This window comes from Mixophyes fleayi, chromosome 4 (genome assembly GCF_038048845.1).
Source record: "Mixophyes fleayi isolate aMixFle1 chromosome 4, aMixFle1.hap1, whole genome shotgun sequence".
Classification (NCBI taxonomy): Eukaryota; Metazoa; Chordata; class Amphibia; order Anura; family Limnodynastidae; genus Mixophyes; species Mixophyes fleayi.
In genome coordinates this window covers 138712969-138724949 of record NC_134405.1, presented here as the reverse complement: position 1 = coordinate 138724949, position 11981 = coordinate 138712969, and the positions used below count along the sequence as shown (strand labels likewise).

The 11981-nt window shown below is 39.3% G+C and overlaps 1 protein-coding gene across 1 annotated transcript; it reads right to left on the bottom strand.

Moving 5' to 3' along the window:
• Positions 1-202: 202 nt before the first annotated feature.
• On the bottom strand, positions 203-10987 carry LOC142150750 (acrosin-like). The gene is made up of 5 exons (XM_075205945.1): positions 10951-10987; positions 9541-9739; positions 8666-8931; positions 4968-5113; positions 203-648 (listed from the first exon to the last, which is right to left on the bottom strand). Exons 1-5 carry the CDS (start codon positions 10985-10987, stop codon positions 427-429), a joined length of 870 nt encoding a protein of 289 aa, XP_075062046.1. The 3' UTR covers positions 203-426.
• Between the last annotated feature and the right edge of the window lie 994 nt (positions 10988-11981).

Genomic DNA, 11981 nt, shown 5'->3' with positions numbered 1-11981 from the left:
TATCTATGAATCATTCAACTCTCTCTCTTTGTATATTCTGTATCCTGTGTAGGCATCCTCTCTTCATATGGCTTCAGCAACTAATCATTGCAGCCCAAATACTAACTGGCATACAGTGACGTGAAGAGCTGCTGTAAGTGGACTGTATAAGGCCGTAATTGTTATATATGCTGTGTAAGGAGGATTCCATTGATCGCTGAAGCTCTTCTGCCTTGATTTATATAGGAATCCTCTACTGGCTGCTGTAAATAAGAGGGTTTTGCTTTCAGATTATAGGAAATTGTGACAATTTGCTGAATAGGCTTAGGGTTTGCAGGTTGCAAAATATATACGTTTGTTGGGTGTAGCGAATATGAGGTTGAGTTTGCTGAATTAGATTGTGATTATTAGAAAGATGGGTTGGAGGAGGAGGAGCAGCATTGTTGCTTATTGTAGAAGGTTTTTTTCCCTAATACTCTGGACAAGTGACTTTAACAGTGAGGAGGAGGGGGTCACTTTTCCAAGAATCCACTTCAAAAAGTATTTAGTGTTGCTGTACACGCCAGGATTCTGTGACTGTGCACAGCCGCGGCCCCAGCTTGTCACACCGATCACATAATATTTAGAGGTAGCTTTATCCAGGCACATGAGGGGTCCTCCGCTGTCACCCTGTAATTTGAAGAGAAAATCATTTACATGTGCTGAATGCTTCATAATGGAAAACCGTTGTAGGTCATTTATACTTAATGTCAATAGCATATTTATTATCTTGGGAGTAAAATAATTGCACATAGAATATTATTGAGAACTTGTTTTTAGTCTCATTTCATTTTTAAAAACTACTCCAATTTTCAGTGCGCACTGCTCTACAAACCAGGGTTTACTCGGTGTGTTAGATGCTCATACAGATAGAAGTGATGAGTAGCTAGAGATAACTGATTGATTAAGGAAAGTTAAGCAAAAAATTGAGTACGTTTTCTTACTCAAGTTTTCTGGATAAAACCATGTTACAATCAGGGCCGGATTAAGGGAATGGAGGCCCCTGGGCTAAGGGGGCCTCCATTCCCCCGTGAGGCCCCCAATGTGAGCCTCCCCCCGTGAGGCCCCCAATGTAAGCCGCCCGCCGCCCCCGTGAGGCCCCCCCCAAGCACTTACCTGTCAGTGCAGTCCTCCTTCCGCGGCGCGCTGTAAGCTCCTCAGTAAGCAGATTACTGAGCGGCGTCGGGGACGGAGGATTGCACTGACAGTGCTCAGCAGCATTGAACGGGCTGGGGGCGCCCCCGCCCCCGGACCGATTAATAATGCTGCTGAGGACTTTGAAGGGCCCCCTGGATGCCCGAGGCCCCTGGGCTATAGCCCAGTTAGACCTCGGGTTAATCCGGCCCTGGTTACAATGCACGGGGTGCAAATTAGTTTATTATTTTGCACGTAAGGAAAATACTGTCGTTTTTTTCATGTAGCACACAAATACTTGATAGCTTATTTTTACACTAAAATTTAAAGTTGATCTAGGACATGACCTACCCCAACTATAAATCTGCCATCACATTTTAAATTTACCTCCCCCTCCAATGCAACATGACTTTACTTACTTTTGCTTAACTTTCCTTAATGAATCAGGTCCAATTGTATAACACTATAGTACTATTATATAGGGACAGGGAGAGGACTATAAATCTGGAGACACACCAGTTTTCTTACCTGTATGAGCCAACAACCTGACAAAGAACATTTGTCTGTTATTTCATTATGTTTCCCTGTATGCATTTCATAGAGTTGTGGTTATATGTGACATACAAGCTTAATGTATAATCTGCCAGGTGGAGGAACTTAGCATAGTGTCACATTGGCATTTTAGAGCTCCGCAGCTTTTTTAACTGAATGTGTGAAAGAGCCTGAGTAGTGGAACATTACAGTTCAGTTCCCTGCATCATACATAACAAGCTCTTCAGAAAACGGGTGCTGTGCTGCAAATTCCATCTTCCTCTGCATCACAGCCTTATAATGTCAGTCTTACTATGATGCTGAGCCAGCATAATAAGGGAGTACAAGGATGTTACAAGGGATATAAGTGGAAGCAAGCAGTCTGGTTGTCATCCCATGGATCCTATATGTTTCTATGTTTAATAGGACAGCCCCAGTGTTCATAAAAACCTCCCGTACAAAAACCAAGCCTCTGGGGTATGGAATCATCTGTCATTCATTTCCCATAGAGCTGTTCTACAACAACCTTACCGAAAATAAACATTTAAACCTCTATAATGCTTAACCCCTAAAGAGACACAATTGTCTTGAATATTTTTCTGGATAAGATGGGACCATAACCTTCACCTGCTCAGCATGTAATGTAGCTTAGTGAAGCTGTAATGTGCATTCATGCAGCGCTCTACAACCTTTACAGCCCTCAGCCACTCTTTCTATTAAATACTGACACTCTTAAACTGTTCTGATTCATGTTAATGGTACACATGCTTACATTTTGTTTTCAGTTGGGCTAGTAGTTCTGTGAATATTTTCTGTGGTTTTAGTTAAAATTGAAGCTGGCATATAGTAAGTTGAAATGGCCTCTATACTTTTAATAAATGCAGTAAAAATGTAAATGACTAATACTAGGTTTGTTAACTAACTATAAAAGTGCAGCAATGCTTCCAGTGGAGTGTAGCTTTATTCATTCAAAATGCCCTGACTCTTTCCCCCTTTCACTTGCTGTCTGGGGTACCATGGGAGTATATTACGCTGAGTGATGTGTACAATTGTGACATTTTGTGAGCACTGTTAAGAGACACTTTTGGAACTTTTTGTCATATGGAAAATTGTTTGCTATTGGGTATAACTAGGACATTTTCCATTGGACTTTAACAACCAGCTGCATTGTCTTAAACATGCTACCCTTAAAGGTTACAAAAAAATATCAGAACCAAAATAGTTGTTACATTAGACTGCAGTGTTGGACAGTCATAAACTAAATTGAAAATAAAAAGTATTGTTTATAGATTATTATGATGCATCTTGATGTACCTGAAAAAAATGATTCAGGAATACGATACTCTGCTTGTAATTCTATCAATTATTTTATGACCCTACTATAGCATACCTGACATCATATAGGTGTTTTTTTGACAATGCTTATTGGTCTTACATTTTAATGTTATCGTTAACCAATGGAGTTTATTTATGTTGTTATATATTTATTTAATTGCCCATACTTCAGCATGTTCATTCCTTTTCATATCAATGTTTTCTCATGTGGCTAATTTGACTGTTTATTAGCTTCCAATTGACTTTTGCCTGCAATTAACTATTAATGATTTGCTATTAGTTAACATTACCCTAGTATCTGAAAGAGCTTGCATTGTCAGTCTGTTTTAGTTTGTGAATTGTTGTGTGCTTTTAGACTGAATTAATACATGTTTTGCATGTATCTGATGTGCCAGTGATGCTACACAGTGTGTGTTGGCAGGCTTCATTAGTCTTTAGTTTTCTCTGTAGACTTCTCTCCAGCACATGTGGATCATTAATGCTTGAATATTACTGATTGTGTTACATTTGTACTCTATTTTTTTAGGTTGCATTTTGTAAACACTTAAAGTGGGAGATGTGTAGCAGTTTTATATCGTAGGGCTCATTTAGGTGAATATATTTATCATATTTGTTTTAACACCAAAGCTTTGCAGAATCAATGATTCTGATGCTGCATGATTTCAGAGCAAAAACCTTTAGAGGTGCAATGTGCAAAATATTACATGAGCGGTGCATTGACCACCCTGGCGTTAGAGTAAACTCACCCACCCAAGCAGAAGAGAGGACATTTGAACACATTAGAAGAGTTGCCAAATCTCCAGATTGCAGGATGTTAACATTTGGGGATATATTTACTAAACTGAGGGTTTGAAAAAGTGGAGATGTTGCCTATAACAACCAATCATATTTTAGTTATCATTTATTTAGTGCATTCTACAAAATGACAGCTAGAATCTGATTGGTTGCTATAGGCAACATCTCCACTTTTTAAAACCTGCAGTTAAGTAAATATACCCCTTGGATTTTGGGCATCCTGCCCCCTGACACGCGGACCGCCGCAGGGGGGAGAATGCTGCTTTTGGCAATATCTGCCGTGGCTAGGAAATCGGTCCTCCATATGTGGATAGAGAATTCCTCTCTGACACTCGATTTGTTCAAGGAAAGAGATGTCTTTTCTTTTAAGGATGGATTGGTTAGAGGCATCCCTCCAGAGGGGCACTTTAACTCGCAAGTTCTTTAAAACCTGGGAAAGTTATATTAATATTCTACCTACCCCGTTACGAGTACAGCTCCATGATTGCTTTTACCAGACGCTTTGGTTTGAAACTAGTGTATTCCTTCAAGACCCTCCAATTCTTGTGTAGAATAATAGAGCAGGTCCTTCTTCCCTTTCTGGTCTCCCCGCACTTTGAAGTTTCCCTGACTGTAATGGGATGTGGGATGAAGAAGATGGAATGTACTATTTGCTCCCTTTTTTGGGGGGTGACGTAGTCACGGTTATGATTATTACTATTACTATATATGCTGAGAACTTATAGCTTGTCTACATTGGGAACGTGTGTTTGAGAGAACCTTGATGTCTTATGGCTATTTATACCTTTTAACATGGAGGGATCTCCCTGTCTTCGCTCACAAAATATGTAACAATATATATGTGCATGTATGCTGACTGTACCAGCAAATGCTTTTCAATATGTAACAAATATCATTGCATTATATTTATCTGGACTCCTTCAATAAAATGTTTTGAAAAAAATATATATATATATCCCTTGGTATTTTATCTCACGTGCAGTTTTTCTTCAGTAAAATAGTAAATAATCTATCACTAGACAACCATCAAAAAACAGGGTAAACTAAGAGGATTCAATGTATTCAAACTTACAGGATGCTTTTACAAGACACGGCAGAATATATTTATCTGTTTTGATATTTTTTTTATAAAAACTTGATAATTTTTGTCCTACCTGGCAGCTGTCAATTCCACCTTCCTCATACCCTGCACACAGATTGTAGTTCCGAATAACTCCATTATACCATTTAGAGCTGTTACACCTTTTTATATCAATCTGGTTTACTTTAGCCTCCTGTAGAATATCTGCTGTTTCTATACCTGTGGGGATGGTAAGAGAGCGTGTATAAGAGTCCGCATCATTGTACACTAGAGCTGACCACTGACTCAACAAATGTTCACATTTTAGAACAAATAATAGTTAGAGAGAGATATATATATATCTCTATAATATAAATGTCTAGTGGCGTGTGTTAGTCTGTCTGTGTGTGTGTGTGGAAAAAATAAAACCAAGCTGCAGCGCCATTTGCTGGGCGGAGTTATACACTGACCTACTAAATTTTTAGTGTGTGTGGAAAAAAAAATTCAGAAAGGGCTGAAATTTGGTATACTAAGATGTTTTTAATTTGTTAATTTAATTTGTTAATTGTTAAAAGTGTTTATAAAGATTTAAAAAAAATATATATATATATTTCTTGAAGGAGAAGTGACAGTTGGGAGTGGTTGGTGGTTGCCGGGTGTGACAGTGGGGAGTGGTTGGTGGTTGAGACCTGGGCTATGGCCCAAATGCATGACAAGAACCTTTTTAACACCTTAAGTAGCTTGATTTGACTAGAATGCATGAGTATCATGCACGGGTTAACTTGTGTGTGTGTGTGTGTGTGTGTGTGTGTGTGTGTGTGTGTGTATATGTATATATATATATGAGACTGACTAGACACATTTTCAATTACGGCACCCATGTTTTGTGCATTTTTTGGAAGACCTCAGAATGAATGTTTTAAAAAAACATAATTTTGAGCACTTCATATTTAAAATTTCCAGCATTTCTGATTTCTTAAAGCACAGCTGTACACACTGTAGGATTGGGAGATGCTACTATGGGGCTTTGATCATTTGAATGCAATGAGTTACAACTAATATCAATATTTCTTTGAATGTACATCTAACATCCAGAAATCTCATTATAGGACAAATGTGCTAAAATGAATATATCCTACATATTGCAGGATTTTTTGGTGATAATGTAAATAAAAACAATTGGATTATTGTTGGACAAGTTGGAGAATGCAGTTGGAAGATGACCCCTCTCAGCTGTGTGTTTACACCTACAGACCAAAGTGAAGCTGGAAGTGATCTGGACACTTGCACCGTAGTTGGCCAGATCTTATCTAACTTTGCCACCTAACTATGTAGCCAGATTGAACAACAATCTTGTGCTGGGTCAAGCAGCAGGATCAGATCATGTGGCTATATTTATAAAAATACTAATGCTATTTGTTTTCAAATATTTGGAACATGTGGCTTGCTGTGCATAATGAAAACCTTGCTGAGCGGCTTGCTGTGTGTTCTAATGAAAATGTTGACTCAAGTTCTGTAGAGGATATTAAGGAATTATGATTATTTGAGGTCAGTTCAGGCCAAATCAGGTATGAAAAAAGTGTTTGGGTAGCACATTGCACTCAACTGTAAAGGAAAAACTGAAACTTTATTTTTTTGAAATGCACTTTACAAAATCAGCACATAGTGGCTGTCACTGAGTTCCTGAGGTGCACTAAAATATACCTTGCTAGTCCGCCCAGCACAGATCATGGTACTTGCGAAGAGACAAAAACCCTTCTCTGTACAAAGCATTTCAGTTGTTCTCCTAAAATACGGTTTAGTTTAGCTTTATTTATGTCTTGGGATACGTTCGGCAGAGAAGTGTACTTCAGTCTTACTCCGAAAAAAATTGGCATCTGTAATAGGACAGTCCCCATGTGCAGTGGGCTGTTTAAAATAAACTGAACTAGCCCCAGACTTCATAAGCCCTGCCCCAGTGGAGCCTAGTCTTAATTCCCTACTGCACAAACACACTAGGGCTACGGCAGTGGTTCCCAAAGTGTGTGTTGCGGCACCCCAGGGCTGCTTATGTAGCTGCACCGTACAAAGAAGGTTTGCCCAGGAACAAACTTACTCCTTAGTTTTGCTTTGCTCTCCTTAATGCCTCGGGCCCAATATGTATTTCTGTCCTGACCTAAATACTTATTAGGTTATTTTGACCGAACTACTTAAAATAATTACAGAGCAGCCCCATTTTTTGGCTTGGGGGTGCCTTGAAAAAATTATGGAGACTCTAAGGGTGCCTCAAACTGAGAAAGTTTGGGAACTGCTGCACTAGGGTAAAAAATTCAAACCATTTAACAAATTAGTATGTTTTTGGACTGTGGTGTTAAGATGCCGCGGCGGTGCCTCAAGCTGCCACGACTCACTCTCTCCTGTCGGGCCGTGTCTGGCCATTGCCATGATGACCGGGACATCACTTCCTATCTGTTCTGTCCGTCTCCTAGGCAATGGCTTTCTGTCTTAACGCCATGGCAGCCGGGCACAAGCGCATGTATTATAGTAATTATCAGCGTCCTGAGACTGATCAGTACAGGTGTGCCGCTCTCTCCCTCATTGGCTCCCCTATGCTTATAAGGCAGGGAAGTCTTAGCCTCCCTGTCAGTTATAGTGTGTCTCTGAGGCTTGCTGACCTGCTGTTTCATTTGTGTCCCCTGTGGATACTCTGCTTAATCTCCTGACTGATACCTGTTATGACCCCTGGCTTTGTTTTTTTTATTCTGCTTGAACTCAGATTGCCCTGACCTCTGCTTGAATTTTGAATCTCACTGCCAGCCCTGACCCCCTTGGCCTGCTACTGACTATCTACTCCTATTTTGGCTACCACCTCCTTCACACCTGTTGCGATATTTGATATAAGCTTTAACTACGCAAGAGCTTAAGACCTGGGAGCATCCAAGTACCTGTGAGCACATTGAGCTCTACGGGAAAGGTGTCTGCTATAGGCGAAGACCTCTATATCCTGTTCTGGAAGCTTATGTCAGTAGCCACAAGCCGTAAAATGTGGGAGGAAATTGGAGCGCAAGAAAATAAAGTATTTAATTTTTTGACCACCCAAAATAGAGGGAACAGTGCGTACCATATGTAATCACTTAGGGTGATGTCACAATAGTCCTTTAAATAACATGTTTGTAGAATCTAATCACTCCAAATGAGAATCATTAGTTTATATCAGTAATAAGGGAATTATGTCACATCACATTTAATCTCTTGAGAAGTTTTTGCCACATGTCAACAGCAGCGTTTTGAACAAAAAAAAAAAGCTCTTTAGTGCAAATCATTTATATTTGTGTCACACAGTCACACTGTTTTAAGTGTTCATCTCAAGGTTCTAGTAAAAGCACTGCAAATTACAGGTTCCAATAAATACACAATACCAAAATTATACTGGATAAGCTCTAGTGTGAAAAGCGCCTCCACACTTAAACTAAAGGCACATCAGAGAATATCCGTAGCAGTGCACACCTTGCCAAAAACATGTTGATTAAATTTGTGGATATATTCCCGGTAGAATGCATCATAGGTCAATTCTAAACAGCAGTTTGAAAATATAGCTGCTTAGTATTTGTGTACTACATGTATCAGCAGGGAGTATTTTCCTTGCATGCATAAAACATTTAATTGTACCCCATAGATCACAACATGGCTTGTCCAGGTGCAAATTTGAACTCTGTAGCTGGATTTACTCCTACCTCTAAATGAGGCCCCTACTGTATACCACTAGTTGTTCTAACATTTCTCCAGTAACAGAAGATAATAATAGTTACTCACTGTTTTCAGCCATGACTCCCCAGCCACTTATATAGCAAGGACGCATGGAGGGGATGTTCATGGTGGTGACTGGCAAACAGGCCGGCTGCACAAAATCATCATATTTCACAGGCAAATTTAGCTCAATCAATGCAATGTCATTAGCCTCTGTGCGTGGGTTGTATTTCTCATGTTCAATGTATGACTTGACAGATCGTATCTGGACTTCATCGGATAACTCAGACAACTGGTAACCTCCTACAATAATTCTCCACTTGGGCACAGTTCTTGAAAGTTCAAAAAAGAAAACAAGTCAATAAAGTTTGGTTCAGTTTGTTGATTGTTTTTGCCATTTACTTTTATAATTTGTCTAAAGATGGACCTCTTTAATAAGTGGTTTTATTGAGCTCTGCTCCTTACCCAACACACAGTTGTATTATTTTAAATTTATGGCAAGAGAAGCAATCAGAAGCATAGCCCACCCAACAGGAAACATATTTGTCATTACTGGGAATATTAATGTGTTCATTCTTGCAGAGGATATAAATGCATCTTTTGTTCTGGGGTGACATCTTTACAGAATTTTCTTGGCAATTGCATCCTACTAATTAGAGGAGAATTGCATGCAACCAGTCCAACAATTAGAATAGCTTACTATAATTTTCAGCTTATAAAGCTGTAGACCTATATTAGTGCAAATAGTTTATCAATTTTAAAGAGTGGTCCACTCCAGTACATAAAGAAAGTACATAAGGAAAATATACATATATATATATATATATATATCAGCCTTATCCCCAATATTGGATATTGCTTTATGTATAAATAAGCCCCCAAGACTAATATTTCACTACCAGATCTTTATGGCCTTATTGTTGTTCTTCACTCTTTCTCACCTCCTCATGGCTTTGAAGCAGTGAGCTGCTGTTAGTACCCACATCTCATTGAGAAGGGTTCCTCCACATGAGTGACGATGACCAGTTCGAGAAGGGACCTGAATGCTCACCAGCCATGGCCATGCTCCTGGCTGAGCATCAACTCCCCCGACAATACGCATGCTGCCATAATTTTCCACCAGGGGACGCATACCACAATCTAGGGGAAAGAAAATAGAGATCATAGATTTTCACTTCATGTTCAGCAGAATTTCTAATGAAAGGGAAGGAACATACACACATAGCTTTGCATTGGTTTATTGATTGGTAAATAGTAGGCCATGGAAATTTAAGCCATACCTCTCAACTGTCAACCCAATTAGAAGGGACTGTCTGCTGTCCTGCACAGTCAAGTTGTTATAATGACTGCATGGTACATTCGGTTGGTATGCCCCAGTCTCTGCTGGGCCGGGTGTCGCATGCACCTGCCGAGGTTATTTAGTGGACGGCAGGGAGGTTGTAGTGTGTAAAGATCAAGAATTGGTATGACCACACCTCCAACATGGCACAGCCATGCCCCTTTCTGGCAGTGCACCCACTTTACCTACAAACTAAATACGGGGAGGTATAATAAAGTATTACATCCAAACTTCATTACAGACAGCTGAAGTCCCTTCCACATGTTTTAGACAGTTCACTAATGGGATCTGATGCAGATCAAAAAGTCTAGTAAGCTAGCCCTGTCCTTGTGTATGATTCAACATTTTACACAATGCATTTTTACAAATCAAGTCTGCAAGTCTGTCACTCAAGTCTCTGAATGCTCACAGAATACTGTATAATATTGAAAAAGAGCTAAATATAAACACCAGATATTTCATGTATATTATTCAGGTCAGAAATACTACTACATATTAATTCCAAATAGTGAATTTACTTGTTGTTTAAGTTATAGCATAATGCTTATTTATATGCCATCCAGGTATCCTCTTAGAAACCATAAATATTTTTTTATATCACTATTGCTGGTGAAAACTCTTAGACTCACCTGAAATAGTCACCTAAAAAACTTTGTATGTGGTATATATCCCAGCCCAAGTCTGATTGTCTAAATATCATCCTATGTCTGCTCTTGAATGCCAGAAGTGCATTATCGTCTCACCCTCTTCCTCCAAGGTACTGGTAGAAAATCACTATTCTTTCCCCATAATGTAATGGAATCTCCTATTCCTATGACCTCCTCAACCCCCCAATATGTTAACTCGGTTACTTTAAAAAAAATAATTAAAAAGAAAAGAAAGATGTAAAATGTAACTCTCCATTTCATTGCTGAATAAACTTTTATTTTATGCTTAAAATAGTAAATGCATCATTCCCCTGTAAGAAGCTTGTTTTCAAGCATATAAACTGTTCAGAGAACGTTTACAATACCTGGAAGACTTGCATGCTGCCTGGAGTTTTCATTCATGATTATACATGAAGCCATTGCTGTACCAACCTGAATTTTATGTCATCAGCATCCAACTGCCCCTTTCACCCTTTTACTTGTTAGACGTTTATATCTTGTTTGGTTGTACACCCATTATGTAACCCTTGCAATTTGTTTCTTATATGTACTTAAGTAAAAAATATAAACTGTTGCTAGTAGGCCAATTGTGATTCATAATAAGGCGTAGTATTTACTTTTAACCTGAGACTCACTTTTCGCTTTGTATCCATGGATCACTGGAGTAATCAGCAGGCTAATAAATGGGAGAACGAGCAAGACAAAAAAAGTCATCTTTGATCCATCTCCACCTCTCCTGGCAATTTTTATTAGTATCAAAGTCTCATAGGTCTCTGTGACATGTAGAGTTCCAGCTCTGTCAGAACTCATTAGTGACATCACAGAGAAAACTGCAGGAACTGAGGCCTTGTGAAATCTCCATGATAATGCTTGTCATTTGCACATGATGTCTGCTGGACTGGACATTATTTACTGTAAATGCCTTTAATTCTTAATTATTGTGGTACAACATGGTAAAGTGTATGTAAGATCTCACTCAGACTCGCTTTGTTTTCTTATGCTCAGGCTCTGGTGTGTTTAAAGTGAGCAGGATCCCTACACATGCAGGCTTAGTCACATGATAGTTAATGAGCAGCTGACACAGGTGTAATGACACAATTCAAACACAGTTGTTAAGAAAAATGTGTGACAGACCATCATGCTAGAATTAAATAAATGCACAGCTTTATTTATGGGCAACACGGTGGCTAAGTGGTTAGCACTTCTGCCTCACAGCACTGGGGTCATGAGTTCAATTCCCGATCATGGCCTTATCTGTGGGGAGTTTGTATGTTCTCCCCGTGTTAGCATGGGTGTGCTCCAGTTTCCTCCCACACTCCAAAAAAACATACCGGTAGGTTATTTGGCTGCTAACAAATTGACCCTAGTCTGTCTATGTGTGTGTGTTAGGGAATTT

Excerpts from the sequence above, each read along its gene's own strand:
- LOC142150750 (XM_075205945.1), bottom strand. The coding sequence starts at position 10,987 with ATGAATGAAAACTCCAGGCAGCATGCAAGTCTTCCAG. Across the intron at positions 9,740-10,950 it reads GCAGCATGCAAGTCTTCCAG|ATTGTGGTATGCGTCCCCTG; the intron begins GTATTGTAAACG and ends TCTTTCCCCTAG. Across the intron at positions 5,114-8,665 it reads GGGAGTCATGGCTGAAAACA|GTATAGAAACAGCAGATATT; the intron begins GTGAGTAACTAT and ends CCATCCCCACAG.